Source organism: Falco punctatus, assembly GCF_963210335.1.
Source record: "Falco punctatus genome assembly, chromosome: 5".
Taxonomy (NCBI): Eukaryota; Metazoa; Chordata; class Aves; order Falconiformes; family Falconidae; genus Falco; species Falco punctatus.
The window spans coordinates 13,896,861-13,922,352 of NC_137584.1; the positions used below are offsets into that span (position 1 = coordinate 13,896,861).

A 25,492-nucleotide genomic window follows, 5' to 3' on the forward strand; every position below is an offset into this window, starting at 1 on the left:
GATGTATCTACCATATAGAAGGCATGTGTACACATATTGAATAATCTGGCAAGAATTAAGATATAAATAATATTTTGTTTTCCTGATAAGTAAATAATTTGTTCTAATATCATACACACTGTAAACAGTTTAAAGTAAACTTCTAAAAACTTGACAGAGATCTTTCTCCTCTGTGTCTCCACATACATTCAAGAGTAGAACTATGAATAAAGTTCATAATAAAGTTCTGTTCCAAGTCAGCAAAAACCTAAACTCTAGAGAGCCTATCCTCTGTGCTGCTACTGCATTAACAATGGTATGCTCATTTAGCATTTAACAGACGATTGTACTTGACATTATGCACGAAAAGCTCTAATCATAAAAGCTTGAGTAATCTAAAACCCATCCCTGACAAGATTTCACTGCTGGAAGTCTAATTTCAAAATGTCAGCCAAGGCTGAGAAGCCATATATTGCATGCTCATTAAATGCAATAAATCCATCACAAACTTTTCAAAATCTGCTATAATCTTGCCTGCATCCCTGGAATGGGTGTGAGACCATACAAAAATGAAAAAATATTGCCTTTCATGCTATGTGATATATGAAAATGAGGTTTAATAAGGCTAACTGCTTTCATCTGCTTAATTGTATAGTCTATAGCCAAGCTTTATCTTTCTGTGAATTAAATGATACTTTTCAACTATTTAAGTGACTGGAAATCTATAAGACCTCTGGCTTAAAATGCAGCTCTGAAAGTTCACATTTTCTAAGAATATTTCTTCACCTCACAGTATGTCATAAGTACATCACAAGGGAAAGAGTATAATGACAAAAAATTCAACAAGAATCTGAATGTAGACAGCTTTATCAGCGTGACCTCTTCTTTTTCATTTAAATGAAACTTGACATTTTGGTTAAGAATCCAAACAAGTCTGACACATACGTTAAACATACCATTTCAGAGGTCGTATTTCGTTACATAATGTGTAGAGAAACCCGTGATAGAAAATAGCCCACTTAAGATGAGTGTGCAGACCAGTTGGCATGAGAAATGGGGCACGTACAATTAGTTCTGCCATGTGGCAGGAAGCAGTGCCTGATCCCACAGCATCCCTGGATGCACCACTTCATCACTGGGAGCACTGGGGCCATATGAGCTCTGCACTTCTACCATCTGCTGCACACAAGTCTTTGACCAAGGACCAGCCTACCTGTTGCTGAAGGAGTGCAACTGATGTGTGTTAGGTAGGCTTGAAAATTCTCTAAACATATGATTACATCCTATTACAACCAACAGCACATTCCTGTTACTGAACGATAATTAATATCAACACCTTCATGCACAAATGCTTGCTACGTTATAATCTTTGTTTAAGAAGGTGTTTCTAACAGGCACTTTGGTTTCACACAGGATTAGAAGGGGAAAACATTTTTAAAAATTTCAGTTATCTCAAGACAGCACTTGAATTCCACAGATGTTGCTTTGTATAAATTAGTCCTGAGTTTTACTTTCCATTGGTTTCAGAAAAGCAGAAGACTTCTAACCATATTTTAACCTGGAGACCTGTAGCACAAAACTTGACAGTGGGAACTTACGACTTTGTCCCTTCTTCATCCAGAGTCTAGCTCCCAGATGGAAAATAATTGCAGTGTTAGGCATTTTTTATTAGGAGGCTGGCTCTGTCACCAGAGGTTAGAGGTACTCCCTGGACACAGAACAGGTTAGGCCCTTCAGAGCTGTTACTTGGGGGAATATCTGGGTTTTGTATCATACACAGGGTTGGAGGCAAGTAACATGCTGTGCAGTTCAGCTCCACAGAGAGGGTGCATTTTAAAGCAAGTCTGAAACTATATTCTGGAAGTCTTGAGATTTAATTTAATTCCTCTTCTTTTCAAAACTAAAAGTATCTCCATTTAATTTCTGAATATACTGCAGTAACTTCAAGTTCTTGAGCCCTTCCACAAAGGGCAAAAACCATGAAGCTACTAGAGCTGGCACAGAATTCTTGCTGACTTCAGTAAGCCTAGATTACTACATTTTGAATAATATTTCACACTTATCATGGGGGGGGATACCCCATGGAAATGTACTTAATGTTTAAAATATAAATGATTTTAAAGGCAGTAGTCTATGCATCTGTAATATCTTCAACTGCTTTAAGTTATGCTTCTACAGTGTAAGTGGATTTGATGACTAGTGTGCTTGCATATTAGTATTTTCAAGGAAAGGGTAAGTTATTAGTGCTGCCTTATTAACAAAAGTCTCTAGTTAAATGCTAAATATCATCCTAAACCCTCTAGTTAGATTACGAAACAAATCAATTCTTTCTGCCTTAAAGGTAGAGAAGGTAGCGAAAAGCAGTCTAAGTCCTCCATGGCACACAAGCTTGTGCTTATAGCTTATGGCAAGATCAGTAACTGACGAGCTGCAAAGTTAAAGTAAAATCAGTTTAATATTACATTGCAAATCCATACTAATTTTTCTGATCAAATATTAAGTTTTCTGCTGAGATGGAAGAATCTAGAGGCATAAAGAAAATGGCACAGTCACTCAAGAGAGCACAACCTGTCACTTCTTTTTGTAAAATGACTGGAACACCCACTGTCCCCTGGGAGCCTGTAGGCAAATCAACTCCACTAACTGCTTAAAAATGTTAACATGGCAGCCTTGTCAGTATTGTGATTGCTCACAGAAAAACTTAATAAAAAGAGTAATAAATTCAGCTGGATATAATGTCATGACTACTTAACATAAGACATGACTTGATTCTCAGCTCTCTGAAAAGCAACTGTATCATTGTGCAATATAAGATCCAATTCAAGCCGCTTGCTCATGGACCCGTAACACATTCACAGCTTCTTGTTGCCATAAAAGCTGCTGATACTTCCAGCAAATACTAAGATGCTACGAATGTGAGACAAGTGATACAGGCAATCACATGATGTATAGAACCAGATGTCAAATACACAGAAAAATATCCAATGCCCTTTTACAGTAAAGACTTCACCTACTGCTGTCAGCCTCGTTAAAAGGCTAGACATTATTTTGAACTCTGAAATATTTCTGAAGTATGGCAGGCTTATTATTAATAGAATTGTTCAATAAATATTAACTTCCCTCAAATAAGACTAAAGGAATATATAAATAATATTGTGCATTGATACGTATCATAATATTTGAATATTAAAAATATTTTGGATTTATGTTTATGAAAAAAAGAATATACCCACTTTAATATTTAATATTTAATGAAAGGTAGATTTAATCACTAATGGACTGTATTCTACTCTCATACATACTCAGAGATCCCACCTTAATCAAAGGATGTTGTGTATTTGAAAGTCAAAATTAATACATGACTGATTGGAAAATCCTGCACTTATCAGCATACACACAGGCACACGTGCACACTCACACACATACATACACAAAGAAATGCTGTATAGGACTTAATGGAGTTCTTTAGATTTTATTCCAAACTGCTTTTGAATTGTGTGTTTTCAAGAGATGCCTTGAATATTCTCCAAAAATCCAAAATAAAGATACAATGTTTTTTTAAGAATAATGGAAATACAGAACACTTACCATTTTGAATTAAATATACAGGACTTTTCCATAAGGGTGTTAAGTATGTGAACCATAAATTATTGTTCAGGAACAATGATTTAAAAACTAACGCATTCGCAGAGCTGGGTAATAATGATTACTTTAGCTTTTTTACAATACCACAATCATTACAACAAAAGGCCTATCTTAAAAGGAATTGATGCACAGGTCCCAGAGCTTTGGTGGGTCTCCAGAGTATTCACTTCAGAATTAGGGTCTAATTCAGTTGCAGGCACTATCATCTATCAAATTCTGTTGATTAAATGTCCTCTTTACTACAGCTATGTAACAAATGGTTAGACCTAATTTCAAATCCACTGTGCAGCTCGGTATCTTGACAATTATCCCATCAGAAAAGATGTCTTAAAAAAAAAAAAAAACAACACAAAAACCCACCAAACAACCACAACAATAAAAGATAGGGATTGCTATATGTAAGGCAAAGAAGGGCATCCCATAAGTAACAAGGTTAATAATTTCTGACGAACATAAATTTTGCTTCTGTGTTGGATCTGCCACAACTAGTCTTTCATGACATTATCTAGAAGTATATCGAATTTATGGTATGTCGTTATTTTGGCAGCCATACTCAATACAAAATGGTGTTCCTTAGCTAGGTTCTGTTAGAAACACCTCAGTCCTGTCACAGCAGTATGTGTGAAACTCCTTGGGCCTTTCTCCACTCTGGTGCCACCACATACTGCTGAATAAATATCCATAATTTCCAAAGCACTGCAGGGTTTTAAGGTTAATTTTGAAGTGCTGCAGGATTTTATGCTGCACAGCCCCCATTATAATCTGGGGTCATTGTGCAGCTTAGAAAGCACTGTATGGAAAATCTGCCCCTAAATGAGAGTTGGGAAGGAATGAATCCCATATTTGGAATTAAAGAAACCAAAAGAACAGCACCCAATCTATTACTTTTTGAAAAGCAGCTAGAATAAATCAAGAGGGATATATTCGCCTTTATAATCGAGCTACTTTGTGCTGAGCACTTGATACAAAGCAACTGTAAACTAACTGCTTAACCAGGCAGCAAAGGGTTTATGGCCCGTTTGCATTTTGAAAGGAATGCAAAGGAACTGAATTAGAATTCAGGCTTGATTTTCACTGTTTTTAACTTTATCTGGTGACTCATACCTATGTGTGCTGATTGTGATGGTTTTCAAGTAGTTCTGCAGTTACACTATAGCTACCATTTTGCAAGGGTTTACTGGCTGCAGGTACCAGCTGATATACAGCCCAACCCCGTTTAATGTTTTTCACTCAACCATAGTTTAATATGGATTTTAAAAGGCAAATTTTAGTAAACATAGATACAGTGCTAGATACAGGGAAGTGACATGATGTTCTGAGCATCAATCTAATGTTCTCAATCTCTGACAACACAGAGATAAAAAAAGGCCTGATATCAGCCTGGAAGAAGGGTGTGTAATAAACAGTCTGTTTATTTATTTACTGAGTTCAGTTTTCTCTGTTTAAAAAGTTTAATTCTTTTAATGGATTAAAAACTCTCCAAATTTATAAAGGTAGACTTGATTTTTAAAAGGTAATATTAATCAGAAATAAATCGAAAAATTCCTGGCCTACATTTAAAGATGACAGAGTAGCTCAAGATACGGGTGAAGCATAGGAGATAGTGACGTTCAGCTTGGTAAAGGGAAAAAAAAAGCTACATAGCGTGGTTTCCTGTAATAGCATAAAGCCACACAGGAACAGGGCAATTGCACAACAAAATGGTTTCTTGAAAAGAATTCAGAACAAGCCTTTAGATCACGGGGCTCTGTCACACCCATGCACAAGACAGTTTGTCAGTCCTGCTGTGTGTGTTGTGGGACTGTCAGAGTGTCAATGATGCACTAGATTGCTGTCTGGTTTAGGAGAACCCCTCCCAGCTAGGGCTACTGAATTTTGAGTGCAAGTCTAATTACCAATATGTAAAAAATACTATATATGCATAATTGTATAGTATAATTCTATAATATATAGACAGTAATATAATTTCTGGTCCCGAATCCCTTTTAGACTATAGTTCATTAACAAATCAAGCCCCAAAACATTTCTTCTTGAGAAGCACAGCAATGGAGAACTGCTTAAACACAATGTATGCCCAACTGGTACATGGTGAGAGTCTTACTGTGCTATCACATCTCATAACTACACTTCCCTGTTTTTCAATGTTCTATGATCAGAGCTACTGCATTCAAGTGTATAACAGAGCTTGAAATGTCCAGGATATGCTCCATGAGAAATGGAATTTAAGAATTTGAAGGCAACAGCAGAAGAGAGGATAGCCATTACTGAAAGTGATTATCTGTCAAGAAGCTTGACAGTCAAGGCAGAGGAGAACTTAACAATGTGAAAAAGTGGTCAAGTGTAGAAGGACAAAATGAGCAGGAAGATCTCTGCCTCTTGGGAAGTGAAAGAGAGGCAGAAGAGAGGGGGCAGAGGAGAATGGAACAGAGAATAATTTTCTTCTTCTAACATGTAAATCCTTGAGGAAGTTGCTTCTGTCAGACTGCAGGTCAGACCACTGGGCAAACTCCAAGGGGCCAGGAACATGGTGGGTTCCTCTGTAAGAAATGACCTTGAAACAAAACCTGCCCAACTGGCCAGAGCCACTGAAGATTTGAATACTGTGGCTGGATGCTGCCTCTATTCCTTATGAGTTCCAGTGCCTTGCCAACACCAGAAAATTGTTCTCCATTGAAATTCAAACACTGAAGAAAACCCTACATGATTGGAAATTAAAGCCTGCATTTTGTAAGCTGCCTTCTGTATTTGAAAATGGAGAAGACCTGTGTAGAAATCTCTGAATTCCCAAATGCCAGCTTTGATCATAATATTGGATGACAAAGAAAGCAGGAAACAATATCAGGGAAGCAAAACAAAGGAAAGGGTGAGGAAAGTCAGACTAAAAGTAGATCAGAAATCATAAAGGAAGGTAAGCAATGAACGAAGAAAGAAGATAAAAGAAATAAGGGGAAAAAAAGAAAAAGAAAACAGAACTGATGAAAGAAGAGACTATGCAATGATGATTTTACTTTCTTTAATTTGAAAACAGATTATTTCTTTCCACCTGAAGGGGTAATCTCCACTTACTATGAACACTTCCTGCAAAAAGGAGATAGGAAAGGACAACGCGGCCTTCAAAACCAGGACCTTTCCCTCCCCATGCCACACAGCAGGGCCTGTGTACAAAGGTTCTTGACTCCTACCTAAAGACAGCCTGGCTGGAAGATTCTCCCTGTCTCCTTCTTTCTGACAGTCAGTGACAAACATCATGTCTATGGAGCTAAAGAAGTGCTTTACTCCTGCCCAGGAAATTACCTGCATTTTTCACAGTATTAGAAAGTGAAATAATTTTACTGTGATCCTCTTCTCAAAGCCAATGATAGCACAGTTCTGTTTTCACAAGGAAGATATTCCCTTGGACCAAGAGCTGGTGTTCAAGAGGAGAACGGGTAGCTATCTGGTCTACTGAATGTGTTGCCCTGCTGTTCTCCACTCAAACTCTCCATGGCCTGCAAGGCACTGCACATAATTAAAGATGGAGTAACTGTATTGCTAGTAACACATTATCTTAGTTTTTAGCAATTTTTGCTTCCTAATTAGAAATCATTAGCATATATAAATATTCTTTTGCCAAAGTGCTTTGAGCTCTGTTCCAATTTAGATTTGGTTATTTTGAAAGGTAAATAACCATAAAAATATTAAACAAAATGCAAAGTTGCACATAAAGCTCAAAGAAACATACATGTTTACTATACAACTTCAGATTGAAAGCGATTTCTACTGTATTGTGTTCTGTGTGCATGACTTCAAATTGTTCCTAAGTAACATAATTATCATTAACTGAACCTAGGCATTTTATTATATACAAATTATGACTTATTAATTAATGCATTAGTAGCATTTTAAAGGAAATAAAATCCCTTCAGTTATTTTAAATCATTAACTGCATGGCTAACCACATGATTAACTCCTGCCTCTATATGTCAATGAGTCTCATATTAAAAATGTAATGTATATGGGATGCAAACAGTTCCCATGTAAAACAATATGTACTAAGAGATGATCTGCAGAAAAAAATAGTATCTCAGTGGGAGGAGATGGGTTTTTATCTGGCACAGAGCTATCTGTGTGGAATGCACTAAAATCAGTGCGGAGAGTATCTTAAGGAAAGTAAGAAATGTGCTCCACTCATTGCAACCACATGCGTGGCCTAGTAACTCCTAACACGTAAATCCTTGAGGAAGTTGCTTCTGTCAGACCACAGGTCAGACCACTGGGCAAGCCCTCCAAGGGGCCAGGAACATGGTGGGTTCCTCTGTAAGAAATGACCTTGAAACAAATCCTGCCCAACTGGCCAGAGCCACTGAAGATTTGAATACCGTGGCTGGACGCTGCCTCTATTCCTTATGAGTTCCAGTGCCTTGCCAACACCAGAAAATTGTTCTCCACTGAAATTCAAACACTGAAAAAAACCTACATGATTGGAATGTAATGCTTGAATCCTGTAAGCTGTCTTCTCTATTTGAAGATGGAAAAGGCCTGTGGAGAAGTCCCTGAATTCCCAAATGCTGGCTTTGATTATAATGCTGTTATTTGTACCCATCTGTATATGGAGGTTGCGACCTTTCTTTTCTGGTACGTATTTCACTGGCATACAAGCTTTTGAGGCACACATATTGAGGCTCTAATCTGCTCAGCGTGTGGGGTGCTTGGTGGGCAACACTTCCAGACCAGTTGGAAACCTCTGCTAATGCAAAAAACCAAATTAATTCCTTGATTCCACTCTTGTGTGACTGTAATCAATAAGAGCAAAGTCTGTCCCCTTCACAACACTACTGCTTCTAGTACAGCTTTTCCCAGTAGGCTATAGTACCTCCCTTGTACTGCTGGGTGGAAACAGCATCTTTCTTGCTCCATTTTACCTGACAAGAGTTTCACATCCAGCCTTCTTCCTAACATCCACCGCTTCTCTGTACCAATTAACATTTCTAAGGTTAAAGTGCTCAGAAAGGAAGGCTGAACCATCTTACTACAGCTGAAAGAGTCCTCACCACTTTCCCTCACTCCATGCGTCTCCAGGAGAGCTGGTGGATCTCGGTGTACTGACACTGGGAACAGAGGGCAAGGCTGATACATTTACTGAAGCTTCTCCCTATGGGAGGGGTGAGTATGAAATAAGTTGAAGTTCTGACTGGAAGGAGAAATAAAATAAAAATGTTTATCTCTGTTGATAAATCAAATTGAAAATCTGTTGATGTTGGAAATACTCCCAGAGCCTTAATGATAGGTTTATTTTTATCAACAACAATAATTAATGATTAATGCTACATGTCTCTCAGATGCATCTTGGCAACTAAAATTAGCAAGTATAAAATGTTACATTTTAAATTCTATACTTAGCATGGATGCCTCCTCCTACAAAATCTCCCAGACTGTTCCCATGTCCATCATGCCCTGGATGACATGTTATAGCCAAATTACCTTTGGAAAGTTCATCTGTATTCTCTCTGCTCCTCTGCTGGGAATTCCCTTAGTGGATGCTCTGTGATCTGCAAAGATCAGATAACTTTGCCTGCAGAGCCAACCGCTGAAATCAGTGCCATCCTCTGTGCACACAGCAGCATCTCCAAACCAATTGTACTGACAGGATTAGATCATTGTAGGAAAGCCGTCTTCCCTTCCAGATGCCAGAAGGCACAACAGTTTTTAAATTTTAATTTTTTTTACTGTATTTGCAAACTGGATAATGTTTTATTATAGATCTATTATTATATTTTAGAAGCTACTGAAAATAAAAGCTTCTAATAGACCATGGTCAGAGAACCAGACTATCACAAGGGAATATTGTGCATATGGGTCTAACAGGAAGCCTGCAGAAGAAATACGCAAGGGACTGCACTGAAAGGCTACTTATTTTGTGCATTCAAAAGCATCCATTTTTTATTCCTTCTTCTTCAACACCACTTAGATAAATTCCTTCCAGAAGTTTAAGCTTTCATAGAGCACTAAAGAGATTTCTGCTCACCAGTTTCTAGGGGAGACAAGTGAATCCAAGTGGCCCAAACCAGTCCTTCTAGCTGACATGTGATGACAGGTTTAAATATAGAGAACAGAAGGACCATGAGCTGAGATTAGCAAAGCCCATACAAATTCTTATTATTTAACACTAATACAGTGTAACACTAAGAGATACCAAAGTCTATTTGTGCTAGGTGCATTATACATGTAACTTGAATGGAAACCCTGCAAAGTGCTGCTTTGACAAACCTCAAAGTGCTTTTTCGGCTCTGCTTTGCTTATCATACCTATTCACTGAACTATTGAAAACTCAATGATCTGAGACCTCCCGGGGCTCAAACACACAATCAAACCATCATGCCATAACAAATGTCAGCTGAGCTATATCAATGACTGGTGTGCATGCTCCTAGCCATGACAACTGCAAGACAACACAATTTGGCTTAATTTTGATTTGTTTCAGGCTTTGCATTTGCTACTGGTAAAATATGTGCACAGGGATTAATGCCACAACTCAGCTTTGAAAGTTTCCTATTTGCAATTGACAATTTCCTAATAATTAAAAAAAGACGCTTTGATTGTTTAATAGCTAATGTTTAACTAGGACAGTTGTGTTCTTTAGGTACTCATGGAAGTGATTAAATCTTCCCACTAAGGTTTTAAAGTCTGACTAATATATTTTTACTGGTCTTAGGCACTGTTGAACCTTCTTTCCAAAAGGAAGAATCCTTTAGAAATGAATGGAAAAAGACACTTGATCAAGTTTAAACTCTTACACATTTGTTTCTGGAGTGATTTTATGGGATGAAGTATATGAATAGCTACAAGAGACAAACAGTCTAGCAGCAGTGCTTGTCCATCATTAATGCTGCCTTGATATTGAGGTCTAACTATGATTCCCAGCAAAACCATTTTTCTTCCATTGTAACACAACTCTGTGGGATCATTCAGTTCACTGAAACATTATTACTAGTCTGTATTTACTTTAAAAGATAAGCAGTGCTAAAATTAAGGTTTTCTATCAATAATTAAATTGCTAACACTCAAGCCTGAATTCTGATTGACTTGACATGAGGATATGCAGTAAAAAACAGACTTGAAAGCCCTCAAATAGAAGAAGTGTAAAATCTCAATGCAAATAACAAGAGCTTTAAAATTAACTCCATCTTTTTAAGTCCAAGTTTCAATAGCTATAGGTTCTGACACACTGGGCTTTGTTGTCCTGTATGGCTCAGCTAAGCTTTTTAAGGAAGACATTCTCATTCTAGGTTTTTACCTAACTTCAAGTGGTATTCAAAGAATTACAAATCCATTTACATTTCCTAGCTTAAAGAAATTATTTTACAAATATGGGATAGGTTAGAGATATGACTTTTTATGAAATGAAGAGCATAGAGAACAAATTATACACCATGCTAATAAGTAGAGACAGATATGTAATCACTTACTAATGGAACAACATTTTGTGCCAACCTTATTCATACTTCCTTCCAACTGCTGGACCCCTTCTGTCAGATATATTTCATTTTTCTTCAGAAGAGAGAGATACTAACATATTTTCCATCCTGTTTTTAAACCCAGAAGTCTAGTGCAAACTGAACTTTCTTGACATTTCAAAAATTCTATCAGTTTTAACAGCTTGAGGCCTTTTTATTACAAACATGTACATTTCCCTGCAGGGTTCTGGAAATCTTACAATTACATTCATTAAAAATGTCCATGATTATAGCCCAATGCGTGCTTCATAAATTTACCTTTACAGTTTCCTTTCAAGAATTATCCTGAGCATAATTTTCTATTGAATTCCACAAAACACCCACTTATTCATCCACCATGCCAGTTTTACAAAAATTGTGACAAAACCATCAGAAGAGAAAAATACTAGAACACAGTTACTGTCAATTTTTTCAGTACCAGGTTTGATGTCTATAGTGTGACTCATTGAGACTCAACATAATAAGCATGTATGTCCATGAAAACAAATATAAAGAGGTCATGCTTCAGCAGCAGTCTAAAATTAAAGGCACTGCGTGCATTTTTTACTAGTACTAAGAGGATCTCCAGGTACATAATTTTGGGTCCCTAGCCATACCTAGGAGTCCCTTTGTTTGACAAGCTGAGCATCCCTTTCATGACAAAGTCCTAATGTAATCTAAAGCATCTAACAACATCGTTTTTTCTCATGATGTAATAAATATGCTCAGGCCACACCTAGTGAATGCTGACTTCAACGAGTTCAGCACACAGTGACCACAGCTTCTTAGAAAGAAAAAGCAGGAAAGGTCAGAATTTCAGTGATCGTCTTTGGCTTTTCATCAGAATGTTGGTCTTGGTCTAGAACAGAGGTTCGCATTCTGCTTGTCCCACTTCCTGTGAAATTTCACTTACCATCACCTTGTAGAAAAGCAGTGGAAATGAGAAAGAAACTCTATGCTTTTCCTGTTGAAAATTTGCTACCTGTAGCCAGGCAAACAAGATTCATAGGGAAAGAATGAAAAGAAACTTGGGATCTGCTCCTGTCATTTATTTTTTTTTTTCTCCAAAGGCAGACAAATATAAAATGAATAAACAGGCCTGGACATAGACACTGGAACCGAAGACCTTAATCTTAACACCTAAGAACAATTATCATTTTATAGGAAGTTTATTTTGGTAATTACTTAAAGTCAATTGCAAATTAAGCTATCTAATAAGATACAGGGTAGGTTAACTCACAATTGCCCAGGGCAAAGCCTCTTGTACATCTTCAGTGCCTGGTTTTGGCTGCTGTTCAAACAGCATCCTGGACTAGTTTGATTTAATCTAGCAAAACATGATCCACTGTTTTTTTGGTGGTTTTTTTTGGTTTGTTTTTTTTTTCCAGTTGCTGCAAAAGCAAGAGGGACTCCAGCATGAAGAGTGAACTGATTCACTAGCAAGCTCTGTTTTCAGAACTGAGTGTACTTCAGCCATAAGTAAGAAGCACAAACCCTACGATTCATTTTCATACCGACTGTTAAACCACCTCTGCACCTGAATCTCCCAACTTCAATGTGACATTATTTCTAAGGCTTTAAATTAGAAGTAAACTTAGGGCTAGAGAATACTTTCATGTACAAGAATCACAGGACTGAGCCCATACCTTTTACAGAGTGATGTATGTGGTGGTTAAGGAAAGAATACTCATTTTACAGCTTCTGATCAAACCGGTCTGAGAATCAGACCAATCCAATAGTCATTCCCTTCTAAAACACTCTCATTGACTTGACTGCAAGATATAGGGGCCTAAAAACTCTGACCTAGGAGAATACAAGGAAAAAAATGTAAAAGTGTACAAATGAACTTCACAGTGCATGTCAAGGTTAAACCATACCATATGTTCCGAAAAATACAGACACAACAGGGAGTTGTAGGGAAGTATAAATAAAAACCACTGCAATAGGTAGATAATCTTTTGCACCAAATTTACACTACTGTTCCTTAAATGATAGCCTTTTAAAAGAGACTCTGTTTTGGAATGTGTTTCATTTTGTTACACAGAAAAAGTAATGATATAATAACTACTGTATAGGGCACAAGATTTACACCGCATTTACCTCAGAGTTGTATTTTTTAATGTATTATTTTACCAGATATCTATATCAAAAATACCTTACTGCGCTTCTGTATCTGTTTTTTGGGGGTTTTTTTGTTGTTTTTTTTTTTTTTTCCTGTGACAAATGGATTCTATGCCTATATTCCTAAAAATGGTAATCCACATAGGAAAATCCATGTAGGAAATTCATCTTTCATACTAGAATTAAAATGACTGAGTAGCTGAATGCTGATTTTTGGTGTTACTGTTGTGTTGGTTGGGTTGTGTTGCTGATTGTTGGTGTTTCTGTTACATTATTACTTAAACTGTTTAGTCTTGTGAAGTCTATTCTTATGGTGTCTTCATTTAAAAATCCTTTTTACTATTACCACCTAGAAGTGCTTATGTTTTCCTCTTTATTAAAACTAAGACCATGTAAATAAAAGCAATGAACATTTAACTGTTTATAGGTTGATCTACTTTCCATTGACTGCTTTTCTATTTCCACTGAAATTCAACAAAGAAGCAAAAGAGAAGTAGAAAAAAGGTGTGAAGCCCAAAATAGCTGCTTGAGTCATCAACAGATTGTCTGAAATTATTCAAACAGGTGTTTGTGAGAGAATGAGCTATTTTCCTCCAGGCTGCGAAGGTGAATTCTAGAAGGGAAAAAAGTACTCTAAACAGGTCCTGAAGAGCAAGGAGGAAAATGCCCACCATTTTGGGAAGAGTATGACAACAGAGGGTTACCTCAGGAAAGTCTGAGCTATGCGGTTTTTTTGTGGTAAGGCAGAACACCAGAGAGACACATGCCAGCCCTAAGCCCAGCACCACAACCAGGGAGGAGAGAGTAGACTACACCTGTGCAACATTCCTCAGCACACATGTGCAATGTGTGGTTGTTTAGGTGGGTGGGAGAAGAGACACTAGAGCTGGCACCAGTGTGAGTCATAGGTCAGACACAGTCTTTCATGGGTAAACTTCAGTAAATTTTGGATTTCCAAACTAACGCCACTTTTGCTTTTCAGAATAAAGCTCATTAAAATGAGCTCCAATAAAGTCTCTCACAATATTCTTGGTACCAGACTAGGAGGTCACAGTTGGATGAGTGGACAACTAGATGGATGAAAAACTGGATGGATGGTTGGCTTAGAGTACAATGGCTCATGGGTGCAATTTACCTGGAGACAGATAACAAGCAGAGTATTGCATGGGTCTATCCAGGGAGCTATGTTTAATGTCATTGAGCTGGAATTGGCAGTGGAGTGCTTCTTCATATAGTTTGTAGATAACACCAAACTGGGGGACCACACCATTTGCCTAAGGGCATGGCTGCCATTCAGAGAGACCTAAACAGGTTGAAGGGATGGGCGGTGAGCTGAATGTGAGTCAGCAGTGACCTCTGGCAGCACAAATGGTTGATTGACTGCAGTTGGGGCTGCATTAAGAGAAGCACAACCATTAGGTTGAGGGATTGTCCTCCTCTGCTCAGCACTCATTAGTGTGTCTAGAATAGTGTGTCTAATACACTTGGATTGCCCAATACAAGGAAGACTTGATAAACTGTAGTGACTTTAACAGAGGCCACCAAGATGCTTGGGAGCTGGAACACGACTTGTGAAGGGAGACTAAGGAAGGTGGACTTGTTCAGCCTGGAGAAGACATGGCTTCAGGGGCATCTAACAGCAGTTGTCAGTGCCTGTGGAGAGGTCATTGAGAAGATGAAGCCAAGCTCTTCACAGTGATGTGTGGTGGGATGACAAGGGACAATGGGCATAAATTGAAACAAGAAGAGGTCCAGACTAGATAGATATATGGGAAAACATTTTATCCATGAACACTGTCAAGCAGTGGATCAGCTTTCCCAAGGAAGTTGTGCAGTTTCCATGCCTTTTCAAGACTTGACTATATTAAGCCCTGAGCAAACCATTCTGACCTTACAGCTGACCCTGCCTTGAGAATGAGGTCAAAACCGATGATCTTCCAACCTGGACAGTTCTGTGATTCTATAGTTCACAGAGCTCTTAAAAAGTTTCTGGGGATTGCAGGCAGAGAGTACATGCTATCTACCCAATTTCTTCCCCGTAACCCACTTACAATGAAAATGTCTGTTTTGTTTAGAAATAACGAACTGAATTAGAAAGTTGATGTATTTTGAGAATCAGACTGGCAGGCACTTTTGAGAAGAATGTTACTTTCTCCTCCGAGGCAGGTAACAGTAGCATGAGTGACAACGTTTATTGATCTTGGGTAAGAAAGATATGCTCCCAGAAGTTCTCATGAGAATCTAAATGCAGATAGTTAATTCAGCTGATGTTAATGGCTTTTGTCAGAATTTGGAGGGGTAAAAGAGTGTTGCTTAAACAGACCTACTCCTAATAAGAGTTGCTCAGTTAAGTGGACTTTTCTCCTGTTGTTTCTGAGTTCCCAAATACACAGCAGGCAGATGTTAAGGTGCAGCACACTCTGACTGCTGACCTATTTATTGGTGTGATTCTGTGATGGCTAACCCATAGCAGAGACTCTGTGGCTCAGCTGTTCAAAAAGCTATAACACAAAGAAAGAAATGACAATCAGCAGAGTAGGTGTTGATTTGGAAGTCGGGTACTGGCAAAAATAGAACATATTTTCCTGGGTTTCAGCTGCTGAAATGAGGGGTATTCCCCTGAAGTTCTCTGGGCAAGACCTGAAACACAGACTGCTACTGCCTGGCATACTAAATTCCCTGCTTCCTCATTGATTTTCTAACACAATCTTAATGCTGTGTTAGCATCATTTCTCTGTCCATTCCATCTGCTCTAGGTCTCCCTTGCTGTTTCCTAGGAGATATATTGCTACAATGCCTGCATCTGTAAGGCAGCAGCAGATATGGGGGCAAGAACCACATGGCTGGAGGCAGCATTAATACCACCTGAACATCTGCAGGTTCTCAGGGGATCCTGCCACCCACTGTTTCTCAAAACTGGAGGGAGCTCTAGTTAAACAGTTAGCTGCTTTAAAGCTTCAGAGTGCTGTGGGAATGGGAAGTTATGGCTTCTCAACTCCTTTACACTTCCATTTGCTTCTTTCAGCCTACAACCTCTATTTAAAAAAAAAAAAAAAAAACAAAAACACAACAAAAAAACCCTCAAAAACCAACCAACCAACCAAACAAACAAAAAACCTAAATTGGGGGTATTTTTGTCCAGTCAGCCTATTTAGTGAACATTTAAATCTTATTATTTACATAATTTTATGGGGGTTTTACTTGTTCATGCACTTATCAAAACTACTGATTGTTTCTGTTATGTTCTTTAATTGGTCAGGACATGGCTTTTTCATATCCTTTCAGGTATGATCTAAAAGACAAATTCCAAAATGTAATAGTAAGCATAATAAACTCAGTACTGCAATTAAACAGGGGTGACACAGCATATCAGGGTTGCTAAATCTTGCCTTGTGTCTTAACGTCTTCCTTGTTCTTCCCTTGGTAGGCACACATACAACTGAATACGGCTAACAAAATATACAAAGTCCTATGACATTTCTAAAAATATGCCTTTTTCTCACAAGTGACCCAAACTCTATCAACAAGCTCTTAAGTACACTCAGAAACAGACAATACAGAAAATAATTAACTTTTGCCCATATGTAGAATGAATTCCATGATTTATTTTAAACTGTGTTCATCTTTGCTTTCTTCACAGGAAAAATAGGTAAACAAGAACTTTTACATCAAATAGCTAATGTGTTTTTATTTAGGCAGAACTGTGAAAAAAATCAAGGTATTTTCCGAATGTATGGAAAGGAAAGAGAATTTATTAAAAAATCCACATAATGTTAATCAATAATGTATTCGGCGTAGAAACCTATTCATTAAATGGGATCAGAAGCATAGTAAAGATTTATAGCTAAAGCATTAAAGGTTCAAATATAGAAGAAATACAACCATTTTTCTTGATGGCAAGAAGAACATTATGAAACATAATACAGAAGAGTTACCTTACAGTGAAACCTACAAATCACTGATAGATATTTCCTCAAGGAAAACTGTCAGTCTCTTCAGAGTAAATATATAACACTTTTGTAGATGTTAGAGACACCTCATAGTATTTGTGAAAGAACAGATATTTGAGATGTTAGATTATATATGAAAAGTGTTACCCTTCCTTAGTTCAGAAGGCTTAATTTCAATGTTACAATGAAATTCAGCTGTTAAAGGGCTATCTCCAGTGTATCAATTGCATACCCTCAAATTTAAATACCATTATTTAGCTAACATTTAACACAGAAAACAAGAGACAGAAAGAAATACTAAAGTAAATTAATGTGCGTCTCATGCCTAGCATAACACCGAATATATTTAAGCACGATAATTAATTAATTTCATAATATTCTTATAAATTCAGCCCTCAGTGACCTGTATTTCAAAACAGGATCTGACAAAACAGAAATCTCTTACACAGTCTAAAACATTAAGAAGGCTTTGAACAAAGTTCTCCAATTTGAAAGGTTTGGGGAAACATTCTGAAAAAAGCAGAACATTTCTCAGCTGTGTCTTTCAATAAGATGCACAACACGTTTGGCTAAGAAGGAATAAAGGATCAAGGCTTTTCTGTTGACAAAAAGCTTTCTTGCTATCCCAATCCAGATCTTCTAAGAGACATCTACTCCCCTCCATGCCTCCCATCACAAACTATTCTACAGCAAGCTAAAAAGCCCAATGACCTAAACCTCTGGTATAATGTTGATATCCTCAAGTTACTGAAACTGGAGAAAAAAATCACTTTTAAACAGGCAATATTAGAAATGGAAAAGCTATGGTAGCTTGAAAGAACGTAAACCACTTCTGCATGTCCTCTGAAAATAATTTGTCCATTTCTGCCTGTGGGAAATACCATGATCTTTTTTACTGAAAAGAGGCAGAACTTAGTTGGATCACTTAGTCTTCACTAAAAGAAGCTTTTGTAAAAACATCGAGGATATACTCATCCTTCAAAGACTGAAGCTAAACCTGACATGCTAAGTATCTATAATTTACATAAACCAGAAAGAAAATAACAGAAAAACCTGCAGTTCTCCAGACCAAGAGACACAAATTTTTTTCTTTGTCACAGATGTCAGTGGGCATACTAAAATGAACCACAGAATTTTCCTGGAGATTGAATAGCATTGAAATGAATAGAAGTAGTTGGTGTAGTGTTTAATGGAGATAGAGAAAACCACAAACTGAAAACAGACTGACAATATGCTGTTTGTTATAAATACACCTTCAGTATGCTTACTTTACACACTGTTCAACTTTAAACTGGAATTCAGCTTTGATAACATTTACAAGCACCTATTCTCAAAGGGAATATACACAAATACAGAGCTGGGAACAGTTCAAACTTAGAAGCAAAGCCAAACTAAAGCATGGAAAAAAGAGGCATTCTTCAAATTTGTGAACAGCAGCATCATATGGACATTAACTAGGTGCCTCAATAATATGAGAACAGTATGAATAATATGAGCAGAGTACAGACTTGGCCTATCATAGTTCTCAAATTGTCTCTGATACATTAAAAAAACTGAGCTTATCTTCTTGTCATAAAATACCACCTCATATTCAGGAAACAATTTCTGCTGACCTGAGTATTACATTGTCGTGATAAAGTATTCCCCAGATTTCTCCCCAAATTTTAAGACAAGCACTAAACCCCCAAATGGTTTAATTTCTAGGCAATAATAAAATCTCAGAAACAAATCTAAAATGTTTTTTTCATCTTAAACCATAGGTAAGGACCCAATTTGCTTTCTGAAGTTCCCATTTACAGATTTAATTTTCCAGCTGAGCAAAATGAAAACATAATTTTTCCTACAGATGTCAGTATTGTAATCTAGCTCTGTGGACTGAAAATCAAACACTAGCTTCCTCTGGCCATATATGATCTTTGCAAACAAAAACTTCATAACTTGAATTCAAATACATCTAATGCCAAAACGCATCCCTACTTACAAACATACTGAAGTCATACCTGGATCTGACCACTTTAATTTGAATAGGCTTTTGCTAAACAGTGGCTTTCGCTGGCCATTTTGTGGATGGTGCATTCACAGGCTAGCCTGTTGGAGCTACCATATATTCACATATCAGTGGACATAGTGCTAGAAAGATTTTTGGTCTGTAACAAGGAATATCTTCCTCTGTATAAAAAGTGTATTCTGCATTTGATCCATTAAAGGTACTCCCTAGCTGGAAGTTCCTGCATGGTACATATATCAAAAGCAAGACACGGACTCAAAAAGTAGACAAGTGTTGTAAAAGGTGGTATTTTATAGTCATATTTCAGGCCATATATTCAAAATGTAAATTTTGTGATGTGTTGTTTATTCTCTCTATTATTTCTTCTGAACACCTCCGTTTTTAGGATCTGCTGTTCTCAGATGTAAGTCAATATAATATCACTGTACTTTCAGGATTTCAGGAAGCAGATGTAAGGGAGCTCAAGGAGATTAAGATTAAAAGAAAGTAACTGGATTAAGAGCATGTTTTAGTCCAGAGTTCCCCGAGTCAAGCATCAGAGAAAGTCTGCCAGCATACCTAGAGAGCATGTTATCAAACACAGTCAAACTGATGCCCTCAAACCCTGATTCCGCAGTGGCTATATACACAGGAACTTTCAGCTGCTGAACCACATTTTTTCTTGAAATACATAATAAAATAATACATATGACTATGTATGATGGTGCCGAAATTCTAGGGAGGCTTAATCCTTCTGCACTCTGGCTCTCTGAAGTTGCTTGTGCATTTCTGACTTTTTTTCCCCTTAATAAAATCTGTAAGAGTAACATGAGTTTCTTCTGCAAACCCATATTTTTTTTTTTGTTTATACCTTTACCAAAAAATTAAAGCATATTAATACCTTAATTTTAATAATGTTGTTAAATTTTATGTTGGAAATGACTGGTTTGGGTATGTTTTACAAAGTACAGCTGTGTGACTTGCATTGAATTTATGTGACTTCTGGCAGCTAAACTTCTAAGCACACATTTGAAAAAAATAAATTAATAACTATAGGAATAACTATAGGTGTGTTGTAGAAACAGCAGTTATCCTATAGCAGATGATGAATGTGTTTCACTAGATATTGGAAAAATTAAGATGAGCAGTGCATTATGTACTTCAATGCAGTGGGATATGGATAAAGAATTAGTTTACAGCTACTTGCTTACTACAGACCTCAACAGCATTTTATCACAGTGTCCTGTTCACTAATTACATCCTATTTTCTATTCCAAGCTATCATGTAGCCATAGTTAATTTGAAGCACTTATTGCCACCTCTAAAAGTTGCCTAGCATCACTAGGTACTGGGTGATGCCTCAAAACACTGACACAGCCCTGCTTTGCAGGAGAGGGACAAATAACAACTACGTTCAGAAAAAGTCCGAGGACAGATTAGTAATAAATCAGCAATATATCACTAAGCAAGGTATGCAGGGTTATTACTTTCTTATAGCTACATCAGTCAGAGATTTAACAGTCCTATAGCTTGTTATGATGACTGTTTCTGCACATTTTCAAGAGTAGTACTCTAACTTCTAAGCAATTTCTACTTGCCTTTGAGTACCAGTGTGTTAATAAAAAGACAAAAACACTATAGGACAATCCTATTACAACTATTATAATGAATCGGAATGTGTGCTTTTGATGTTGAGTCTTTGAACTTTTTTGCTTTGAAATTTAGTTACAAAACATAGAAGTCTACCACAGAGAACACAGATTATCCAGAGGGAACAATACCAACAGGGATTTTTTGAGGGGGAAAAAAGCCTACAAAAGACAGTAAATATTTTCCCTTGTCTGTTAATATTTTTTTTAAAAAAGCCAAGTCCTATGAGTATAGGACTAAATGGATGTAATTATTTTAAGCTAAACACAAGTAAAACAAAGTTATCAATATTTAAGGGCAAATTTAATAGAATCCATCATCATACCTTGTTATGTGTCTGAGTTTGTCCAACCAGGATAAGGATATTTGATGAGATAATAGACAGGCAGAAATTTATTAGGATTATTGACCTCTCAGATCTGATGTACCTGTTCAAATAAACAAAGAGAGGGTACAGCTTTTCCAAAAGGAAAACAACTAGTAATTCATACAAAGCTTTGATGCAATTCTTGCATTAAATATTGGAGGTACTCTGAAAGGTAAGAGCTCTCTTTCAAGTGCTCAAAAAGAGTATCAGGGAGCTATCACATTACAGACATAACATCCATGATATTTTGATACCTGTTCTGCAATTCCCTCTTAGTATCTTGGTATATTTTAAAAATAATTATCAATGTTTCTTTTAAAAACTGCTGGCAACACAGTTCTAACTCCATACTGATAACGGGCTTGCATGCATTCAATGTCAGGAACTTCTTATGCTCCCTGCTCATCCCTGGGAATATCCACAGCTGGAATAGACACTCACAATAACTAACTTCAGCAAAAATATGGTGATTTACATAAACAGAAGATGTGGCTCATGATGCATAAGTAAGATGCAGGTTTGTTGATGATACTATGCCAGTGCATTTTGGAACATGTTATCCGGATAACGATAACATTAATCTTGAAGTACCACCACATTTACAAATTAATTTATATGAAGAAACAATAATACTGTAATATCTTCACCGTCATAAAATCTAATGCCAAAAAATAGCTGTTTGTGCAGAAAGATTAAATTATAGCAGTAAGCATCACACAGTCTCTCTTGCAAACTTATCATACTCATTTTACAAGTAAGTTTAACATGAATCACCTATTTCTCTACAAGACACTAATGCTCTGATTTTTCTATATATGGCCTTTTATGTGCTGTAGGACAGAAAGAGCATGGTTATGGTTTCAAGCAAAGTACCTTACTGACCTGATTTTCATAGCTGCTGCCAGAGTAAATGTTGACTAATGAAGTAAGTGAAAGGTAAGGGTGCTCCATTCCTCTGAAGACCATGCCATATTCTATGACCTATACTATATGCTTCTCACTGGAGCTTAGTTAATATAGCTGTCTCTTCCTGAGCTGTACACCCATCGCTGACACTCTGAGGAGGTCATAGCAAAGGGTGCTGAACCCATGAGAAATGCTGAACTTTGAACATGAGATGAATTGTAGTTGCTTATTCTCAGCTATACACAACATCACTACATTTTTTAGTTAACAGACAAAACAATCCTAGTACCACAACCCACATTTTTCCTTAAAATATAAATGTTTTTAAGATTAGTTCTATCTGTTTGCAATCAAATACAGAAAGTCTAGTGCCTTCGAATGCACAGTCAGTATGCTTCTACTTCCCAACTTGTTAACTATTGATTCACCTGGGGTGGTTCCCAACACTGAGTGTCTATAGATTATAAAGGATCTTAGTGGTTGAGTAAATATAGTGCAAGCAGGAGCTCATAGCATTGACTCAAACAGGGAAGGTCTTAGTCTTTCTGCCAGCCTGCTATTGATGAAGGGAAGGGAAGGGAAGGGAAGGGAAGGGAAGGGAAGGGAAGGGAAGGGAAGGGAAGGGAAGGGAAGGGAAGGGAAGGGAAGGGAAGGGAAGGGAAGGGAAGGGAAGGGAAGGGAAGGGAAGGGAAGGGAAGGGAAGGGAAGGGAAGGGAAGGGAAGGGAAGGGAAGGGAAGGGAAGGGAAGGGAAGGGAAGGGAATATTAGATTGACAATGAATTTATTTTTCATTTTGAATTTTCAGTTGGGTAGATCAAATTAATCAACCGTAACAGAATGCTCAGACAGGCCTTCTTTTGACCAGAATACCTCTACCTTATATCACTTCTAAACAGGCCCTGCCATTCAGAGGGAAGGTGGGTGTTCCAAAATATAAATAGACACATAAAGCCAAAATATCAATTTTATCCCTACCCCCATATTTATATATATATATATATAAAGCATATATACATAAAATCTTCATTGTCTGGATTCTCACTATAGCTGGTTGCTATGTGCTCTTGAGACATGTGTTGAAGGCAAATTTTAATGATTCAAATGACAGGCCCCTCTGTTGTCATACTACTTTCAAAATATCTTACTGATAGAACATTGAGATCTATATGAGGTACCTTTTCTTCAGCTGGATGCAGAACCTGCACTAGTTCCATAACTTACCATATACATTTTTTTTCTCTGCTTGAAAGTTACCATAATCATAGAATCATAGACTGATTTGGGTTGGAAGGGACCTTTAAAGATCATCTAACCCCAACTCCCCCGTCACAGGCAGGGACACCTTCCACTAGACCAGGTTGCTCAAAGCCCCATCCAACTTGACCTTGACCTCTTCCAGGGACGGGACCTCCACAACTTCTCTGGGCAACCTGTGCCAGTGTCTCACCACCTTCACTGTAAAAAAATTCTTCCTTATATTTAATCTAAATAATGGAGAACATCAGTTCCACTGAGCATGACAGTATTTCCATCCAAGTGCTAAATATATCAGGGACTGCAAAAATAACATTATAATTCTTCAGATGGGAATTATATCCTGAAATAATCTCATTCTTAGCTTTGACAGACAAGAGCTGTTAATTTTTATACTTGTACATATAACTTATGTAACTCGATATTCTATATTTATTACATATATTTTTGATCCTGTGAGTCTCTGTGGCTACATAAGAGAATGAAAGAGATTAGGGTGTAAAATTATCATGCTCCTTTTAAAAGCAAAGTTTTATTGGTTAAGTTTATGTTACCCTAAAAACTATTGTTTTTTCCCTGTGTTTCTTCTTACTTGCATAAGAACTTGTTTTTCTTTTACTATGGAAAAAAGCTATATGAGAACCCATGTTCACTGTTAAAAAATATTTTTTATTTACATGACTTTTCCTCATACTTTTCTACTTCTACACTAAGACATACTATTTCTCATCACAACTCAAATTAATTTACTTCATAAATATCTATTGTACTTTTAAGTCAATATATTATTTTAATAGAGTAAACTCGGGATGGAAAGAAAGTCTATTACTGGAATGTAGAACCACACTATTTGAGACTACTTAATTTTGTGACCTTCATTGAAACTTATAAATGAATTTGATAAACTCAAAACCATTTGACTGAACCTCCCTAAATCTGCAATATCTGGCGTGGCACTTTAATATGTCATTTTTATCACATAGAAGTTTTGTATTAAAATGTAAATGGAGGAAAAACAGTCAAAGGTATAGGCCAGAAGCCTCACATGAAACATGTCATATAGAAGAATCCTGTAAAATATTATTTGGCACTATGAATACCCCACTGAAAGAACAATACCATTCACACTGAGGTGGGGAAAGAGAAGAGCACCTAATGTGCTCTTTAAATATTAATTCAACTTTATATAACTATGCATTCACATTCAGCTTTGTCCATTACATACCTCCATAGCGCTGCATAGACAACTGCTAAGGTGATCAAGGCCAAGCATGAAAGACCACTGCCTACTATTAAGGTCACTGAGGGTGTACCAGATGATTCCATGATCTGTAGGTTACAACAGACAACCATGAAGAAAAAAATCCTCCAGCAATTAAAACAATCAAAAAAAAAAACAAAAACCACCAACAAAAGCAAAATGATAAAAGCAGTCACACTGTCACAGATAGCTTTAGTAATATTACTTATGAAGCAGAAATCAACTTAATTCCAAAACTGATCCATACATAACTCTGAGATCTGCTTAATTATTGGTACATTCCTCAGGGACCTTTGAGCTTTAAAATGTCTTGCAATACCTGCATGACATTTTGAGAAATAAAGTTGTAATATTACAATGTAATAGGAGACTGTGATGTTAGCAGAAGTTTAAACTACTTCCCAGATAAAATTAATTAAAAGATATATTTCTCTTGAGAAACAGCAATGTTTAGAATTGTGTGTTAAACAAACAGCTTGGTTTCACTGTAATGTATTAAAGATCATGTGGTAAATTGTCCCAGAATTCGATTCATGCTTGTTGCAGAATTACCAAACTTTCTGACTTTTAATAACTTTGACTTCAATCCACTATTCTCACATGCTTAATTTCCTTGGGCCTCTGTCTAGGAGTGGCAAGATATCTATGGCAACAATATCACAAGCTTTCTGTAAAGAAGCTTCAAATTTAAAATTATTTAACTTATACTCTGTGTATTAATAAAAAATGAAAATAAATAAATGACCTTGAAAATCCCTGCTGTAAAAGAAACTATTATCGCCAAATATCAGGTAAGGTTTTTCCTCCATGTGTGAATGTGCTTATGGTCTGAAATTGACATGGTATTTGCTAATACAAATGGAAAAAAGATAGATCTAAAAGTTTTTAAAGATACCGTGC

General features: G+C 36.9%; 1 protein-coding gene across 8 annotated transcripts in view; it reads right to left on the reverse strand.

Annotated features, from left to right (window-relative positions):
- ADGRB3 (adhesion G protein-coupled receptor B3) overlaps window positions 1-25,492 on the reverse strand; it is a 471,033-nt gene that overhangs the window by 76,836 nt on the left and 368,705 nt on the right. For all 8 annotated transcript variants that reach the window (XM_080388812.1, XM_080388813.1, XM_080388817.1 and 5 more), the window contains 2 exons: window positions 24,557-24,660; window positions 21,130-21,232 (listed from right to left, as the gene is read on the reverse strand). In XM_080388812.1, the coding sequence (XP_080244938.1) occupies window positions 21,130-21,232; window positions 24,557-24,660 (207 nt within the window). The remainder of the gene's footprint in view (window positions 1-21,129; window positions 21,233-24,556; window positions 24,661-25,492) is intronic.